This window comes from Euprymna scolopes, chromosome 26 (genome assembly GCF_053919585.1).
Source record: "Euprymna scolopes isolate OS-2025 chromosome 26, ASM5391958v1, whole genome shotgun sequence".
Lineage (NCBI taxonomy): Eukaryota > Metazoa > Mollusca > Cephalopoda > Sepiida > Sepiolidae > Euprymna > Euprymna scolopes.
This window is the reverse complement of record NC_136507.1, coordinates 73,262,328-73,283,355: the sequence shown is the minus strand read 5'-3', so window position 1 is coordinate 73,283,355 and position 21,028 is coordinate 73,262,328. Positions and strand designations below refer to the sequence as shown.

Genomic DNA, 21,028 nt, shown 5'->3' with positions numbered 1-21,028 from the left:
TAGGTTACTTGGACATGGATCTAACTTTATAATTTGATTTGAGCCCAAAACAGTAAATGATATGGGGTCAAAGTTTGAAAAATTTTATCTCTGCAGTCTCTAACAAATAACTCAGCCAATTTTTAGTCAAAACATTTGAAATTTTACATAAAAGGTATTCAGACATAGGGCAAGCTTTTTAATCTTTTTAATTTTTTTCTGAAAATTTGACTTCCAAGGGGTCAAAGTTCAAAAGATTTGACCTTTGCGGTCTCTAGCAAACTATTAAGCCAATTTTGGGTCTAAACATTTGAAATTTTACATAAAAGATATTTAGACATGCAGCAAGCTTTTTAATCAGTTTTTTTTGGGGGGGGGGGGGATTTGGCTGGCAAGAAGTCAAAGTTTACAGAATTGACCTTTGCAGACTCTACCAAACTCCTCCGCCAATTTTGGGCCTAAACACTTGAAATTTTAGATGTAGGTTACTTGGACATGGGTCAAACATTTTAATTTAATTTGAGCCCAAAACAAATGTTAAGGGGTCAAAATTGGGGTCAAAGCTAAAAAAATTTGACGTCTGCGGTCTCTACCAACTTTTCTCTATGATAGTTAAGGAAGACTATTATATAGAAAGGCATTACCATACATATTCACTTTTTAATATATACATAGGCACATAAAGTTATGAACAGTACATAGGGCCCGAGCAAAGTCGGGCGGAACTGCTAGTATAAACCAAAGTGTAGTACCATTTTCATAATTGAGAATATTTTAAGTAATGTAGTGTTATGGTGACTGTAATGATTCTAGCTAAGAGTGAAGCAAGGTAGGCAGAGGAACGACCCCCACCTCTATATCGAATTTGTTAAAATGTATTTTTATTTTATTTATTTTTTAGGGGTGGTGTAGTGTCTGTTCTGTCTTCGGTGAAGAAGAAATCCTTCTGGACTGAGATAATTTTAATTTTTGTCCCAATCCAGAGTGCCCCAGATGAGGGAGCTGGATATTCTCTACATTAAAATCGCCTTTGCTAGTAAATAGTGCCATATCAGCAAAGAATCTCCTTTGAGCTGAGAAGAAATAAAATCATGTCAAGATTGGTGTTATTTTTTAGGTTAACTGGATTATTTCCACTTGAAATTTTATTTTATACGTAGCGACAAATTAAAAGTTTTTTTGGGGTTTTTTTTTTAGAGTGGATTTGATTTTGCCAGCAAGCTTTTTCTTAATACTTTTTAGAATAAATCATTACTATTACAGACATAAATTATTTTTTAAGAAATACCGTTGGAGGATTAATCAAAAACAATTTATTTTCCCATGCCTACTCATTTGTGAGTTATTTGCGTTGAAAAAAAAAAAAAAATATATATATATATATATATATATATATATATATATATATATATTCGGTGCTTGTTAAGATAGAGTCGATAGATCAATTTAAAAAAAAATATGTCGTTCTGAACAAAAACAATATTACGTATTTAATTGTCATGTCGAAAATAGTAATATATCCAAAAATTACGAAAATTCATCGAATAAAACAACTGTTATTGTGTTTTTAGTTTAAAAAAAGTGCTAGTTAAGTACACTTATTGATCCGCATTATTTTTTTAAATAGTATTTTCAAGTTTAATTAATGTTTAATGTTTTTTTTTTTTAATTAAATTGTAAGGTTAAAGTACAGAATATATACAAACCACCTTCTCTTCATGTTAAGAATAGCGTTCTAAATAATAACGTTATCATTTCAGCACGGATCAATAAGTACACTAGTACTAAAAGAAAAGTCAATTCATATAAGGCTAAAATGTTGATAGCCGTTAAAATGTAATCTAAAATTTACATTCCGGGTTATGTCCCCTGTGTATGAACTTTTCATTGCCTACTTTATAACATTTAAGATAAATGCAATTTTACCCAATTTTTCGTAAAAATTACTTTTAACTATAAATAATTTTCTACTATTCGATGAATATCCGTAATTTTTTATCAATGTGATCTGACCTGGTTGTTCCATTGAAGACGTACCTGCAAAAAGTTGTTTTTTAGCGGTATTACCCTAATCTCCCCATGTTAAGAACGGCTTTCGGAATAAACACCCATAACCTCCCCATGTTAAGAACGACTTTCGGAATAAACGCCCTTTGCAGGTAAGTCTTCAGTGAGACAACCAGGCCATATTGACCTAATTTTTAGATATATTACTATTTTCGACATGACAAGTACGTAATATTGTCTTTGCTTAAAGCGACATATCTATAAAACTCGATCTGTCGACTTAACAAGCACCGTATTTTCAAGTTAAATTCAATTTTTACGGTAGATTTTGTTTATTAAATTGTTGGGTGAAAGTACAGAATAGTTAACCCCACTCCACATGTTAATGATTTTTTGTTTTTGTTTTTTTCCTAAATAATAGAGTTATTATTTCAGCACGGTTTGTATTCTGAATACCTAAAATATTGTTTTAATGTGAATTATAAGCCTTTAAATTTCGCGTGAATACCGATTCTGAGCAGAGTAGTCATCTTTCTTTACATCACTAACTAAACAATTATTCTAACGCAAATAGATCACAAATAGGTGAAAATAAATTTGTTTTTGACTTGTTTCACAATTGCTGGTTCCTTTTAAATTATTGGTGCTAATGCACTTACTGATCCGCGCAATTTTTTAAATGGTATTTCCAAGTTTAATTAAAGCTGGTACACTTTCACTTATTGATCCGCGCTGAAATAATAACGTTATTATTTAAAAAACCATTCTTAACATGGGGAGGGGATGGTGTTTTGTACATATTCTATACTTTAACCTTACAATTGAATAAAAAAAACATCAAAACTTTAATTAAACTTGGAAATACGATTTTAAAAATAGCGCGGATCAGTAAGTGCACTAGAATCTTAAAGTTTTATGTTTTTTATTCAATTGTAAGGTTAAAGTACAGAATAGGTACAAAACACCCTCCCCATGTTAAGAATGACTTTTTAAATAATAACGTTATTGTTTCAGCACGGATCAATAAGTGCATGACTGCATGAGTACCAAATTATTTATGTCGGTAAAGGTAATGATCACCTTTAAAAAAAGGGGAAATTTTTAAACTATTTTATTTCAAAGTTTAAGTTAAGATACATTTTTAGATATTTTTATAATTATTACTAAAATCAACCAGGAAGTCATTTTAAAGTTTCAGTTTGTATTTGAAAAGCAACAAGTAAATATGAAACAGATACGAAACGGTTTTAATTGCTAAAATAATTAAAATAAATAATAATAATAATAATAATAATAATAATAATAAACAAGCAGCGATACAAGATTTTAAATGTTTTTTTAAAGCATTTAAAAGTATTGATTGCTTCTTGATTGGACTTATGTCAAAATACAAGTGTTCAACCCCCCCCCTACTCCTCAAAAAAAATAAAATAAAATAAAAAAAATTATATATATATGTTTGAAAGTGTTACTTATATATACAGGTTATGTAAATAAGTACAAAAAAGATTAACATTAATCAGAAAAAGTTTCTTTTTTTTTCTTCTTTTGTCAAATTATTAATACTTGAACGATGAGTAATTACTTTTAACTTGGTTTGTGGTTACGAGAAAGAAAAGTTCTCAAGAAAAAAAAAAAAAAAAAAGACCAGGTGAGATAAGTTTGATCTTGAAAAATTTATTACTTAAAAAAAAAAAAAGTAAGTTTATTTAAACTATTTTTTAAATAAAGACTTTAAATTATTCTTAACGAATTCAGTCCATGATATCGTCGTATTTATTAACACCAACGCTAACAACGATGTCGTAAACAAACAAAACTTAATCGGCAAAGACACTGAACAGGTGCGCGTTGGTATGTATTTTTTATTGTAAAGAAAATCATTTAAAAAATGGTTACGTACCGTTAAAGTTTTACCCGCACAATTCACTGGAAAGAGATATAAAAATCCAACAGCAAAAAAAAAATGTTTATAAAAATCCGCGGCCATAATAATCGTTTTTTTTTTTTTTATCGTCGTGCCCTCGTCCGCGGCGGCGGTCAGTGTCACAGAGGTAAGTTTCACGACGAGGCGGAAACTGAAATACTTAGGGGAGGAAACCAGGTGAATGAATGACAAATTCGGAAAACGCACAAAAGTTTAATAATAATAACAACAATAATAATAATAACAACAACAACAACAACAATAATAATAATAATAAAGACAAACAAGTAACTAAAGGAGAGTGAAAAAATAAATGAAGAAGCCAGACATGTTTTACTTTAGTAAAAAAAAAATAAAAAAATAAACAAACTTTTTTTCGCAAAAAAAAAAAAATGTAATCGAAAGCATGTATATATTTATTTATTGGGTTATTGTTTTTTGTAATATTAATTCTTGGGTTAATTCTTATTTCAGTCCCTACTTACTTGCGTCTTCACTATGGCAGAGTTACACACAGAATGCTCCCCTAAAAGGGGTTTGTGGATTGAGATAAAAAAAATTAAATTGCCTCAGTCTAAAAGGATCTCTTCTTCACCAACCAAGAACAGAACAAATTTTCGTTATTTTCATGGCAAGTGTTCGTCTGAGCTCCAATCTATGCTTCCCTCTTGCCAAACTTTCACAAAAAAAAAACACCCGACTAGCTACAACCACAATCAATGATTTCTCTGCCCTCTATCTGTGCCTAAATATAAACGCAGATTCCATGAACAAAGGTTCTTTTCTAGAACTGCCCGCCTGTGGAACATTGTTCCAATAGCCTTATTCTCGATCGATTACAGTATTTTAGCCTTCAAGTCAATGTAAACAAGTTCTTGTTGAGCTGTCAACTTAAATAATCCAAATTCTACCCAATCTACACAATTAATGATTACTACACTACCACCTTATATTCATTAACCCTTATCCTCGAGTGGCCTTCGGGCCTTGATAAGTGATGAGTCCCTATATATATATATATATATATATATATACACACACACAAACACACACACATATATATATATATGCATATATATATATATATGCATATATATATATATATATATATATATATATATATATATATATATATATATATATATATAGCGTGGCTCCTGGTATCAACACACAGATACTACACTTTGAAGTATTTATTTACACAAAATATTTTTTAAAAATACATTAACAACAAATTAGGCACAAGGCCATTCAAAAGTGTGGGAAATAAGTATTATTGGTCATCCTTTATCATTATCATTAGAGAATGTGTATCCTACTCTTAACTAAAATCGTCAATCACCAGAATACCACATTTACTTCAAAGGGTGTCCTAATTAAAATTTCACAAATGTTGAAATATGTCATATATATAAAATCATTCCATTGGCAAAAATCGTGGAGTGAGAAAAAAAAAGTTTGTTAGTAGGACACTTCCAACCTTTTCTAAATCATAGATCGTCTACTGTTTTCCGGTTTGTTTTGAACTCGAAACAAGCAGGCCAATCTCTAAGTGGGAGTGAGATCTAAATGTGAGAGGGGAAAAAATAGTGGCGTTTGAAGAGTGGGTGATTTCTTTTCAAGATGGATGTAATTTGGGAAATGTCGGGAGGTGGTATAAAACATTTAAACTGGGAGTGGGCATCTTGGAAGTTTTCTGTTGTCAGGACCGGAGGTCAATCACTCAGCTAACTAAAAGACTAGAAACTTACCCAAAAGGCTGGGGTCTGACTGGACCAGGGATCATGTGCACTATGCTCAGGCAGAGAACACAAACTCATATTTGACTCCTTTTCAAACATACCAGCTTTTTTTTTTCATGGTAGTCACTACTTATCAAGGCCTGGAAGCCACTCGGGGATAAGGGTTATTGCATGTACAGTAAAGTAATGGAGATTTGATAAAATGTCTTACATAAGGGGGTGGTTCATCAGAAATTTGTTTATGTTGAACTTGAAGACATCCAAGTTGTAGTCAGGTGGGAAACAGGCAAACGGAAGAAAATTCCACAGGTGTGCACTTCTAAGAAAGAAGCTTTGTTCATGGAATCTATGTTTTGATTTAGGCACAGATAAAGAGTGGGGAAAATTATTGACAATGATTTCAGCTAGACGGGTGTTTTTTGTGAAAGATTGGCAAGGGAGGACCAGAAATTGGAGCTCAGACGAGCACTTGCCATGGAAATAACGATAAAACAAAGACAGGCTTGCAACGTCTCTTCTGTGGGAGAGAGGCTGCAGGGAATAGAAAAGGGCATCCCCCCCACTAAGCCACAAAGTCTATTTCGTACTCTGTCAAGGTAAGATAGGCTGTTTTTAGCAGCTCCTACCTGTGACAGCAGTACTCCATCCTAGGACGTACTTGGCTTTTATATAGACAGAGAATTGCATCAGCAGTATGATATTTTCTGGAGTGGTAGAAGGATCCTACCATTTTTCCAGCGACCTTGGCAACAGACTTGATGTACATGTTCCATTTCAGATCAGGAGTAAAGGTCAATCCCAGAAGCTTGTAAAATCATGGAGCCTCCCCAAGGCAAGAGCCATCCATTTCAATTGATGCCAAATGGGGATCAGAGCGTTGATGATGTAAAGATAGGAGTTTGGTTTTAGATGCATTAAAAGTAATCAGCTACCTCTTCCCCCATTGTACCACGCGCTCAAGATCAGAGGAGAGAGAATCAGAGAGAACTTTGTCATTTACGGCCTTTGATGTGTTGCCATAGATGGTCGTGTCATCAGCATAAATGTCAACCAATGATTTAAGTATGTGTTTTGGGAGATCATTGATGTAGATCAGGAAGAGAGTTGGGCCCAGGATGGACTTCTGAGGGACTCCAGCATTAATACTGTGGGCCTCTGATTTCTGCCCATCAACCACTACTCTTGTGAGTCTATCAGAGAGAAATGATTTAATAATTGAGAAAACATTTCCAGTTATACCGTAGCTGGAAATCTTGTGAAGTAGGCCTTTGTGCTATATCTCATCGAAGAAGCCTTTGTCGAGAGATTCACTAATCCTATGAGATATAACCGTTAGCACACCTGCTGTAGATCTAGGAGAACGGAAACCATATTGCATGTCACTAAGAAGGTTATTTCTGCTGAGGTGGCTGACTACTTTATTTAATATGGATTCCAGCAGCTTACTCATGACACACAGGAGACTTATTGGTCTGTACTGAGATTTATGATTTATCACCTGAGTTCTTGAATACAGGGCAATACTGATGAGGTTTTCCAGGGTGTTGGGAAGCACTTCTCTTTAAGGCAACACACGTGAAAGGCTGAAATAAAAACTAGGTCAGGAAAATATAGTCACCATCTTTATAAACAAGTTGAGAAAGAATGATAACTGTACCTTATCCTTTAACTAGAAAACAGAATTTTGTTTTTTTTTCATATTATTTGGATTCTTCGGAGTACTGTTCTTATCTTGAGTGTCATTTTCACAATGTTTCAGTTGATGTAACCTCCGACCTTCTTCAGGTGTATCTTGTCGGACTCAGGAAGGTTTTTGTCGAACTTGGGAATTTGGACAAAATTTTGTACAAAACCCTTTATTTACTTCACGGGGGTAGCATGCTCTTGTTGCGTCAGCCATGACTGAATAGAGGTCCTAAGTAATTCGCAATTGTATTTTTCAATTGCCCACACTGAGAATTGAACCTTCAGGAGAAGATTACTTTTAAAATTGATTTTCCCAAGTACTCCAACCACTGTGCCACACGTCCTGGGATTACAATATCCTTTGAACATTAAGAGAGAAAAAGAACATAATAACAAAGATTCCAAATAATACGAATAACCAATCCTCATGTCAAAATTCTGAAACTTAGAACATTTTTATTTGTTGAAATTCGCCTAGACAAAAACACCAGCCGACTATTCTATAGCAAAGACTCACAGGAGTTTGAGCTTCTCCCAGAAGTTTCATTTTGTGCAAATGTGAAATTAGGCACAAAATTCGTTTTGACCAAAAAAAAAATTTAGTTCCAACGAAACCTATAGGTCTTGTCTCGATGAGAACCTAATTTTTAAAGGAAGCTTTTCCAGCTCATCTTATCTGCAGAATGGCATTCAAGGGAAATTCAAGAGTTTTTGTGGTTTATTCTTTAAATATAATCTTTGAATTAATTTCCTTGTTTACGGACCTTTGAGTGAAAGTCCCATTTTAACTTTACTGAACTTTTCTACTTTGTTGCATCACAAATCTACCTGGATTTGACTTCTTAACATGCCTCAGTCAGGAAGAATTACTAACGAAGTTTCTAACAGCTCAGAGCACGCTTTAAAAAGCAGTTTTCTGCAGAAATTTTTTGCAGAATTGAATCAAAAAATTTATTTAAGAAATTTTCACTAATAAGCTCTACTCGTTTATTGAGCACTATTGACATACATATTAAAGCAACAATATGAAAAAGCTTGCATTTATTCATTCTTTTTTATTATTATTATTAGGGGGTGGGGGTCACCACTTATCGAGGCTCAAAGGTTACATGAGACAACACTATGATGATCAGTTAGGTTGGAAATGTTTATTTATTTAAGAGGATGGCTCAGCAGGAACTTGCTTACATTAGGTTGTTGTTGGTCGGTTGTTTTTGTTTTACGGCATATCAACCCTTTTCGGGTTATTTAATGCCGAATCCAAAGATTTGGAAGAAAACATTTTTAATAGAATATATTTGTTGTTTTCAAATCGGTTTCTATTTAACCCATAGTTGGGACCCTAACAGGTACTACCACTCCGGGTCAGAGTGGACCTGGGAGCAATGGCAATTAAAGGGTGGCTCCACACTCCCCAAAGCGCGCAAGCTGGGGCCTCACCACTGGATATAGTTTAAGGTCATATTCAGGACCTTGCTTACATTAGACTTGAAAACGATCATGTTATTATCAGCTGGGAAGCAGCCCCACGATATTGTGTTTTACAGACGGGTGGTTCTAGAAAAGAAACTTTGCTCATGGAATTTTCGTCTATTTTTAAGTATAGAAAATAAGGGAAATTAAATGAATAAATGTGAAAGATTTTTTCCATGTATCTTCACTATATTGACATCAAAAATGTTTAATGCCTATTTCATTCTATGATGCAAGATAAAATTTAATAATACTGTATATATAGTAATCTGTAAACGCCTGTAAACAATTTTAGTTTTTTTGTTTTTTTTTAATTTGCATATTTATTTTTTAAACAGTTTCTAATAAATTAATATTCTCCAATATACATTTGTAATTTCTGTTGTTATATTTTCTTATCCATGCACTATATTTTAGTCGATAGTAAAACGTTTTAGTGTTTCAGAAATGCTGAGAACAGATACTACACTTGGAAATTTTTATTTGCGTAAATATCAAAAATTACCATTTACAACAAATTAGGAACAAGGCCATTCAAAAGTGGGGAGAATGGGTTGTGTTGGTTAGTCTTGATCACAAATACTTACAAATGCCTACCTTCCTCTTAACTAGAATGTTTTCAGGCACCAAAATACCACATTTACTTCTATTTAAGATTTCTTCAAATTTATTTGAAATATTTCGATTTTCATAAATATACGCAGTGCCTTAAATAAATTTCCAGACTTTTTTGTACAGGCATTTAAAATTATCTTAGACTCTTGAAAATTCAGTATGTTATTGCTATACATCTTATGAGATAACTGACCCATTTTTATGATTTCAGGTTTAAATAAACAGCTACAGCAGGGATTGGAATACACCCTACTAAAGCCTGATCGTCACAGCTGGTGAATTTCAATTCTGGACGTGAGGACATTTTAGAAGAACAATATGCAATAAAATTCTGTTTTAAATTTGGAAAAAATGCCACAGAAACGTATGCAATGATTTAGACTGTTTTTGGACCATTTTGCATGAATCTAGCATCAGTTTTTGAGTGGCATAAGAGATTCAAGGAAGGTAGAAAGTTTGTGAGGGATGATAAGAGGCGTGGGAGGAGTAAGAAAGTCAGAACACTGGAGTTTATTGGTCAAATAAAGAATTTCATGGATAAGGACCGTTGTGTGTCTATATGGACATAAAGTGCAGTTTGATGTCAGTGTGGGAACTGTACACAAAATAATTCATGAGGAACTGAAGATGCAGAAGATTTGCACATATGCACCAGTCCACAACTCCATCCTTGTCACAGACTATTTGACCAAGATGGCATCAAGACAGTTCCTCACTCTCCCTATAATCCAGACCTTGCTCCCTGTGACTTTTGGTTATTCCTTAAGCTCCAGGAAAATCTTAGAGACTGTCGTCATGAGACAATTAAGGAGATGAAAGAGGCTGCGATGAGGGTCATTGACACGCTCACACAAGGTGACTTCCATGGGGCCTTCCAGAAGTCGTTGGAACAGCACAACAAGTGTATCGCAGCCAGAGGAGATCTTTTTTCTTTTTCTTTTTTTTTTATTACATTTTCACCCCAAACAAGGCACATTGCCACTTTGGTGTAGGGGGCTACTATCAGGGGCAACAACTACTGGGGCACTATGTTGGGATTTGGGCAGCAAGATGTCGGTTCACGTTACACTTGAACTTCTGCATGTCAGTACAGTTGGGGAAGCAGTGGCCTAGAATGGAATTCCAGAGTTTAGCGGTTCTGGGGAAGAAACTACTGGAGTAGAAAGATCTTTTACATCTAGGGATCTCTACTGTGTGGGGGTGGGATTTTGCTGCCTGTCGGGTTTGTCGAGGATGTCTACGTCGTGGGGGCACAAGTGTCTGCAGTTCGTCAGAGCATTCACCATTAAAATACTTGTAGAACAGGCAGAGGGACGCAATATTACGTCGATGGGACAGAGGCTGAAGCTTAGGTGTCAGTTCAGGGCCTATCAGATTGGCGACTCTCTTTTGAACCTTGTCTAGGAGCGAGAGACTAGTAGCAGATGCACCAGCCCAAATGTGACAGCAATACTCCATACATGGGCGAATGGTGGCCTTATAGAGGTACAGGATACTTTCGGGTGTTAGTAGTTTTCTAACACGGTAGAGAGAGCTTACCTTCTTCGCAGCGGCCCTGGCAACGCTTTCAATGTAATTGTTCCAACTCATGTTTCCTGTGAACGTTAAGCCAAGGAGTTTGAAAAATGTACTCTCAGATAAAGAGTCACTGGCCATTTCTATTGGTGGCAGAGAAGGTTTCTTGTAATTATTGAAGGAAACCAGTTTAGTCTTGGCAGCATTGAATGTGACCATCCATTTATGTCCCCATTCCACTACAGATTGGAGGTCATCCTCTAGTGTTTTTGCCACTTCTTTAGATATATGTTCATTTGTTTTCCTGTCATGCCTCTTATAGAGTGTGGTGTCATCAGCATATATACCAATCTCGGAGGCAATTTTGTCAGGGAGGCCATTAATGAATATTAAGAACAATAAAGGTCCAAGGATAGAACCCTGAGACACTCCCGCATTTATATCATATTGTTTAGATGTACGACCGTCGAGGACGACCTGGATTTTTCTCTTATCTAAGAAGGATTTAATTATGTTAAGTATTCTACCAGTGATACCGTATAATCTAATTTTCCTGAGGAGACCCTCAGACCACACCCTGTCAAAAGCCTTAGATATATTTAGAGCTACTGCTCTGCCCTCCCCCGCGTTGTCCAGTGAATAGTATATGCATTCAGAGATTACAGTGAGGATGTCTGCTGTGGAACGGGCTTGTCTAAATCCATATTGTTTGTCAGTCAGAAGTTTAGCATCTGTAAGGTGATGGACTAGAGCATGGTTAATTAAGGTCTCAAATATTTTGGCGAAAAGTGGGAGGAGGTTAATGGGACGATAATTAGATGGGTCAGTTCTTTCACCAGAATTCTTGAATACTGGTACCACAGAAGCAGTTTTCCAACAGTCCGGAAAGCAAGATTACTTTGAAGGGGACTAGAGTTTCATGTGTGTATTATCAATAAAAGTGCCATATGAAAAAAAGCCTGGAATGTTATTGAAGGTACCTTGTACATATATACACACAAATATTTCATTGGATGAAAACGGGGAGTGGGGAAAGAACAAAAACAAAACATTTGGCTAATAAAACACTCCAAACCTTTTCCTTATAATAGACCGCCCACTGTTTTCCGGATTGTTCAGAACCAAAAACAAGTAGGTCAATCTCTGACTGGGGGTCGGATCTGAGCAGGAGAAAGAAAGAAAAACCAGAGGGGTGGAGTTTGGAGCGTGGGTGGTGCCCTTCCAAGATAAATATAATTTGGGAGATGTTGATGAATTGAAAAGTGAGGAGTGGGTTTCTTCGAGGGAGGGTAACTCATTCTCTCGACTAACGATAGGGCCAGGAACTGCATGCGGCATGTTCAGGTAGGAAAACATACTCCGATTTGACTCCTTTTCGAACACACAAGCTTTTCTAAAAACTGAGGAATGTAATCTTTTTCTATCATATCTGATCTTGACCGGCTAGTGCTTGAAGAAAGTAATCAAATCTTGATAAGCAAATGATTCAACTCCTTGAGCTTCTCTCAGATGCGACGTTCACACTACAACTGATACTATACTTTGATCTTAGCCAAAAAGGCCAAGAAACTGTTAAAAAAGTAATGCTTTTTTTGACTAGGCATTTTTAAATTAAAAAAATGGTGCCTGTCTATAAATGGGCTGAAAAAAAATTTTTTACAAGAAAAATCTGAAAAAAATCTTTGTAATGTACGTATTTGTCACTGCATGAAGATGCCATATTCCAAAAATCATGTAAATCGATCAAGTAGTTTTTTTTATTTAAGAAAATCAAATATTATCACACGTTTTAGCGAAGATCTGCTTCACGCCATCTTGTTTGAGACCTAACGACACTAACGACACCTGGTCAGAAATATGGGATCAACAAGGGAAGACAGTCGACTTTAAAAAAAAATTTTTTTTCTTAAATAATAATTTTTTTATAATACTAATACAAAATAATAAATTAACATAACAACTTCTTTCTAAGTTTTTCATGTTCGCTTATTAAAGTCTGTCTTCAAACAAAAAAAAACCTAGTGTTTTCAGTATTCCCTTTATTAAAAGAAGTCAATTTGTTTATTTATTAAATAAGTTAATTTATTATTTTGCATTTGTATTATAAAAAAACGTGTTTTCGGTATTTAAGGAAAAAAAATTTTTTAAAGTCGATTGTCTGCCCTTGTTGATCCCATATTTCCGCCAGGTGTCGTTAGGTCTCAAACAAGATGGTGTGAAGCAAATCTTTGCTAAAACGGGTGATAATATTTGATTTTCTAAAATAAAAAAAAAAACTACTTGATCGATTTATGTGATTTTTGGAATATGGCATCTTCATGCAGTGACAAGTACATACATTATAAAGATTTTTTTCAGATTTTTCTTGTAAAAAATTTTTTTCGGACCATTTATAGTCAAGCACCAAAAAAAAAAAAAGAAAAAAAAAAAAAAATATATATATATATATATATATATATATATATATATATATATATATATATATATATATATATATATATATAATTTAATTTATTATTGAAATGACTTTTAATGGCTGGTAGTGTAGCATCAGTTCTTCAATTTTGTTGTTAGGAATCACCTCCTCTTTTTTAAGAGTGTGGGCTAATTCTTCCAGATATTACATCCTCCCTTAGAGGAGAGAGTAATGTAGTATCTATTCTGTCATCATAAGACGATCTTCCCAGGGATTACTTCCTCCTTATTTATTTATTCATTTATTTATTTATTTTGTAGAGGTGGGGAGCTGTAGTGTACCATCTATTCTGTTGTAATGATATTATCCTTTTAGAGGCCAGTGAATTATATAACTATCCATCATGTTATCTTCCTAGCCTAACAAAAATATGCGACCATAAAATGGATATTTTTGTTAGCATATATATATATATATATATATATATATATATATTTCCTTAACCTCCATTAAATGTTTTCCCTCCGTCCTTCTTTTTATCATGGATACAAAAAAACTCAGTCTTCCCTTTTTCATAGATATAATAAATTTTTTACCCCCAAAAAAATAATGAAATATATATATATATATATATATATATATATATATATATATATATATATATATATATATATATATATATATATATTTTATCACATTTTCACCCCAAACAAGGCACATTGCCACTTTGGTGTAGGGGCTACTATCAGGGGCAGCAACTACTGGGGCACTATGTTGGGATTTGGGCAGCAAGATGTCGGTTCATGTTGCACTTGAACTTCTGCATGTCAGTACAGTTGGGAAAGCAGGAACCTGGAATGGAATTCCAGAGTCTAGCGGTTCTGGGGAAGAAACTTCTCGAGTAGAAAGATCTTTTACATCTAGGGATCTCTACTGTGTGGGGGGTGGGATTTAGCTGCCTGTCAGGTTTGTCGAGGGTATCTACGTCGTGGGGGCACAAGTGTCTGCAGTTCGTCAGAGCATTCATCATTAAAATACTTGTAGAACAGGCAGAGGGATGCAACGTTTCATCGATGGGACAGAGGCTGAAGCTTAGGTGCCAGTTCAGGGCCTATCAGATTTGCGACTCCTTTTTGAACCTTGTCTAGGAGCGAGAGACTAGTAGCAGATGCACCAGCCCAAATGTGACAACAATACTCCATACATGGGCGAATGGTGGCCTTATAGAGGTACACTATACTTTCAGGTGTCAGTAGTTTTCTAGCACGGTAGAGAGAGCCTACCTTTTTTTGCAGCGGCTCTGGCAATGCTTTCAATATAATTGTTCCAACTCATGTTTTCTGTGAACGTTAGGCCAAGCAGTTTGAAAGATGTACTCTCAGACAGGGATCACTGGCCATTTCTATTGGTGGCAGAGAAGGTTTCTTGCAATTATTGAAGGAAACCAGTTTAGTCTTGGCAGCATTGAATGTGACTCCCGCATTTATATCACACTGTTTAGATGTACGACCGTCAAGGACAACTTGGATTTTTCTCTTATCTAAGAAGGATTTAATTATGTTAAGTATTCTACCAGTGATACCGTATGATTTAATTTTCCTGAGGAGACCCTCGTGCCATACCCTGTCAAAAGCCTTAGATATATCTAGAGCTACCGCTCTGCCCTCCCACGCGTTGTCCAGTGAATGGTATATACATTCAGAGATTACAGTTAGCATGTCAGCTGTGGAACGGGCTTGTCTAAATCCATATTGTTTGTCAGTCAGAAATTTAGCATCTGTAAAGTGCCGGACCAGAGCATGGTTAATTATGGTCTCAAATATTTTGGCGAAAAGTGGGAGGAGGCTAATGGGGCGATAATTAGATGAGTCAGTTCTTTCGCCAGAATTCTTGAATACTGGTACCACAGAAGTAGTTTTCCAACAGCCCAGAAAGCATGATTCATTAAGGCATTTGTTGTAGAGTTTGGAGAGAACTGGAGCTACTTCGGCTGAGCACTTTTTTAATAGCACAGCTGGGATGAGATCAGGTCCACATGCTTTTGAAGTGTCAAGGTTTTTTATGATAGCGTGTACCTGAGCAGGGGTGATTTTTAGATCGTCTAGCGTGGCGTCTGTCCACAAAGGAAAGTCAGGCAGGGGGTGGTTGGAAGGGTCCAGTGTGGAGTTCGAGGCAAACCAGCTGGCAAGCATATTAGCCTTGTCGGTTGCTGAGCAAACAACCTTGTGATTGTTGATTAGTGGGGGAATTGATGATTGCCCATTATTTACTACACTGTTGTAGATTTTCCAGAAGTCAGGATTTCCTAATTTTTCTGCTTCGATGCATTTTTTTAGTGGTTTCAGTAAATTCTCTCTTAGCTGTCGCTATTTCTTTCTTAACATTACTTCTAGCTTCTATATACTTCTGTTTGTTTGAACTGGACTTATGTCGGTTAAATCTGCGGTATGCATGCTGTTTTTGAGCAATGGCAGTTGCGCAAGTCGAGGTAAACCATTGGGGAGAGCGGGGCTTGCTATAAAATTTCCGCATGGGAACATGTGCTTCCATTGCTGTTTTGAACCATTCAGTGGTCTCATTTACACACTGTTCAGCAGGAAGAGAAAAAATATTTCTCTATGGGGCATCTCTGATAAGATCTCTGATGGCTTCCCAGCCAGCCTTTTTATAATATCTGGTTGTTTTGAGCACTGGCTCTTCAGTTTTGGGTTTAGAATTTAGGGCGATTTCTACCATTATCACTGCATGGTCAGCCAAACAATGTCGCAGCCCACAGAGCCATGACAGCCAACAAACCGGAAGTCTATCAAGCTCTCTTTAGCCAATACTCATCTGTTTTATAACTAGTATTCTAAATATATATATATATATATATATATATATATATATATATATATATATATATATATATGAGAAAGAAAATTAAAACTGTAAGTTGAACTTTACAATCAAAATTTATTGTTCGACTGAATACTCCAAAAAACAAATTACAAAGTCCTTATTCTGCGAAGTTTCAAAGAATGCTATTCTTGTCATTCTTCTCATCAGAGGACATAAAGAAATCAGCAAATTACATTTATAGCAATGCTAGAATTTGCTAGTTAAGGCATTAAGTGAAATCACAATTTATTGTACTTATAAATTGCCAAATAAAAAAGTGAAAAAATGTTGGATATGTAAAAAAATATAAAAACAAACCGCACATAATATTTCAGCTTGCATGAAAATCTTCTCAAGTTTATCCGAAATGCAAAATAGTTCTTTAGAGAGAATAGATTCCAAAATAAGTCCAGCATGTTGATGCATATAATCCAATTGGAAAGTCTTCAAAATTGCTGAAATAATGAAAATTGTTTTTTTTTCCGGGCAGTGCAGTAGCCCAAAAGAGAAGTCTGTCCCCAGTCAAATAGGACTTATATATATATATATATATATATATATATATATATATATATATATATATATATATATACACACACACACACACACACACACACACACACACAGTCTTCCCTTTTTCATAGCTATAATAAAGTTTGTACCCCCAAAAAATAATGAAATATATATATATATATATATATATGTTGCCTGGGTGTTTTGAAGTGTATGCTGAGCAACAAAAAAAAAGGTCAATTTTTTAAAACTTTGACCCCTATTATGACCCCTTTACATTTATGGTTTTGGGCTCAAATCAAGTTATTAAGTTAGATCCATGTCCCAGAAACCTATACCTAAAATTTCAAGTGTTTAGACCCAAAATTGTCGGAGGAGTTTGGTAGAGTTCTCAAAGGTCAAATCGTTGAACTTTGACCCCTTAACAGCAAAATTTCTGGCCGAAACCCGATCACATAGATTTTCCCAAATCTCAGTACCCTGTATATCAAATTTCGAGTCTGTAGACTGAAAATTAACAGAGTTATTGCGAAGGAAAATGTACACAGACAGACACACAGACACGTTCACTTTTATAGATATATAGATATATATGTATATATATATTTCCACAGCCAAACAACGTCGCAGCCAACAAGAGCCATGACAGCCAACAAACTAGAAGTCTATCAAGCTCTCTTTGGCCAATACTCATCTGTTTTATAACCAGTATTATATATCTATAATATAAAGCTGAATGTCTGTGTGTGTATGTGTGCGTGTGTGTGTGTGTGTGTGTCTGGTCACGAATAGGCTCTTATATGGTTGACTATTTTAAAAAACTGATTACAAATAATGATAGAAGATGTATCGTGACACAGGAATGGGTATGTTTGATCTGGCAGAACGATGGTTCATTAAAATTGTGGGGTCTGCGTTCGCGCCTGATCGACAAAGTATGGAAATAAAAAATTTAAAAATTAAAAAAAAACGTTTACAAGTGTTTTTGATATATATGTACATAAGAATACTTTCATAAGTATGTTTTAACTTAAATAGGGATGGTACAATAAAATTGTGGGGTCTGTGTTCGTGCCTGGCCTCCAGAGAATGGGAATAGGCACAAACTTTAATAAAGAGTTTTCATATCTATCTGCGTAAGTATACTTTAATAATTATGTTTCAGTTTGAAGAAATATGGTATAATAAAATTATGGGGTGTTCGTTCGCACCTGATCTCCATAGAATGGAAATATGTCACAAAGTTTAACAAGGTTTTTTTAATATAAATCCACAGAATATTGTAATAAGTGTTTCAGTGTGAACAGGTATGGTATAATAAATTATGGGGTTTATCTATTTTATTTTTACGTTCATCATATTTTGCTTTGGTGTTGATACCTCCAAATTCGAAGCTATCTCTTTACAACCCTTCCTTTTCATAAGCTATCATACTTTCATAAATCAGAGTCCATTTTCTGTAGGCTGTTTTTGAACCCAGTCAACGATGGGTACTTTTGCTAATATATATATATATATATATATATATATATATATATATATATATATATATATATATATATATATATATACACCCACACACACACACACCACACACAGTATATGTATGGCTACAGTGGCAGTATACGCTCCTTAGATACTAACCCCCAAATACATGTGCTTGATGACTTTAATGTCCACCATAGTAATTGGTTTGTCGCCTCACACAGATGCAGCTGGATTCTGTGAATTGTCTCTATAGCTCATTCCTTTACACAGTCACATTTTCAACCTGCCTCCCAGATCGTGAAGACCAAAAGGCTTCACTTCTAAACCTATTCCAACTACAATACTGGGAGATTGTGTTACAAATGCCACTTGGAAACGCCAGCGATCGTTTGATAACAGTCATCATTAGCCTTAAATCCCAACTCTTGGGTGAGGAGCCGTTGCTCTAAATGACAAGGTACTACAAAAAGGCTGATTGGGAAGCCATGAGAACGCATGCCCCATGGAGCAATATTTTTCTCTTCCAGCTGAACAGTGTGCTAAGTGAATAACTAGTTAGATAGCTAATCACATGTTTTCACCAATATGAATATATTACCATTTTTTTTGTATTTTATGACGATGCTGTTTCATCTAATGCTATAACCAGCAAATTTTTAGCTCAGCTATACTAGTAATTTGCTAATATCTTTCTTTCCTCTGAAGAAAAGAATAGTATTCTTTGAAACCCCATGGATTAAGGATTTCCTAATAAAAAATGTTTTTGAGTATTCTGTCAAACAAATTTCCTTGTGTAACGCCTCCTCGAGGAGGTGGTTAAGGACTCTTATTTCTCTGGATTCTCGGCATGTGTCATCTAGACTCTTCGGAGGTTGTTACATGAATCTGGTATGCTGAAAACGAATATCGAAGCGACAGGCAGGAAGAAAGACAAACAATTGTAGTCTATCTACAGAAGCTTAATTCTCGCAAAATTATGTACAAAATGTTTTTACAATTCTCATTCAGATTTTGTAAGTTCTTTTCAAAGTCTCAACTCTCTTCACAGACAGCGACAGACGGATGGATGAGGTGGGGAAGGGTACTCTCTCCAGGGAACGGCGGGTTTATACGCCCTGTTCTCCCCAAATTCAACAAGCAATCTGCTTAATTTTAGAGCGCATCGACCCGATGTGGGTTGGGTGGAAGTCTCCCCAGCCAATCAAATCACGCTAAGCCCCAACGATCTGAGACCCCATTCAAGATTAAAAAATCATATAACCTCGAGGTCACCAACCATCACTCAGCCAGTACAATATGTTCATCTAACATCCTCCTCGCATTTCCTGTTGTTGAGTTTTTCCAAAATAACAAAATATCTCAGGTCTTCCAACCCCCAAAAAAAACAAATATATCCATTTTGACAGTGAATTAAAATATATCTATATTTATCTTCTCTATCTTAAATCCTTGGGTTATCTGGCGTCACCTGGGAATAAAAAGCTACTTCAGCATAGTTCTAACGCTCCTCAATGGGGGGGGGATTACATTACACTTGTAAATTTTAATTTACAGTCTTGATTTGTTTTTCTCATGACAAACTTTAGCTCTTATTGTGGTTGCATTGAGCTTTTTTTAATTTGGGATCACTATATAAATATTAATATTTATATTAGACTAACGGGGGTACCCGGCATTGCCCGGGTATTTGGAGGTGTGTGTGGTGATAAATAAAAAAGAAACCGGGGGGAGGGGGGGGAGGATCGAACCCGAAGCCCTGAGGCGAAGTTTGAAAATAAAATCGGACAGCCAGAATGAGTTACTGAAAGATGCTTGAATTTATTTAAGTAAGAACGAAATTTACAGGTGTGCGCACAGAAGTCGTTGAGCATTACGACGACAACGATGTAAGCATTGTTATAAGCGAAGTAAAAAAAGAAAACAGCATTAAAACTTAAGCGGGGGGGGGGGGGGTAATCAAAACATCGAGAAAAAAAAACACAAAAAATCTAACGTAAGGCAAACGAACAATGTTGAAAACAGAAAAACGAACACATGAGAAATGGCTTAAAATTTAAAAAATCGGTGCGTACCCGGGTATTTTTGGGTGTGTGGTCGGGGGTGGATAAGCGAAGTAAACAAAAAAAAAAAACAGAAAAACGAACGTTACGTGAAAAATGGCTTAAATAACATTGGTTCAATATTTAAATTTAAAAAATCGGAAAAAAAAAGAAGACGTCTCACACCACGATTCGAACCCAAAACATTTAGATAATGAACCAACGCACTAATCAACTGACCTAACGCAACATACATGAAATTTAATCAGTTTTTCAACTATTTAATGTAAATCAGGTCATGACGTCATCTGACGCATGCGTAGAACCGGTCGTCGTCACGAGAGTACCGTTTTGTTGAAACCCTCCCCCCCCCGTCGAAAATTGTCGATTTCGGGGTGAAAAAATTAACGTGTTTGGCCAATTTTTCGATATTTTTCGAGCGAAGGATGGAGCTTTAATATGATACCAAGTTTGTGAATTTTTGTTGTGTCTGTCGAAAGTTTTTAGCAGAGAACCAAACACACGTACATACATACAAACATGCATGCACACATTTTCGCTTTTATATATATATAGATTTAAGTTTACATTTGCTTTTGTCTGATAAACTTTTCACTCCTAACAGTAATCATCACCCTTATATCCCAACTCTTAGGTGAGGTGCTATTGCTCAAAATGACAAGCTACTACAAGAACGCATATCCCATGAACCAATATTGTTTTTCTCTTCCTGCTGAACAGTTGGCTA

The 21,028-nt window shown here is 35.3% G+C and overlaps 2 protein-coding genes across 2 annotated transcripts in view; one reads left to right on the top strand and one right to left on the bottom strand.

The window, feature by feature from the left end:
* The window catches only part of LOC145248182 (tyrosine-protein phosphatase 10D-like), a 236,166-nt gene extending 232,063 nt beyond the window's left edge, over positions 1-4,103 (bottom strand). Inside the window, exon 1 of the mRNA XM_080110035.1 lies at positions 3,890-4,103. Coding sequence (XP_079966161.1) covers positions 3,890-3,976 — 87 coding nt within the window. The 5' untranslated portion in view covers positions 3,977-4,103. The remainder of the gene's footprint in view (positions 1-3,889) is intronic.
* Positions 1-21,028, top strand: part of LOC145248184 (rhomboid-related protein 2-like) — a 333,868-nt gene that overhangs the window by 49,578 nt on the left and 263,262 nt on the right. The window lies entirely within an intron of this gene.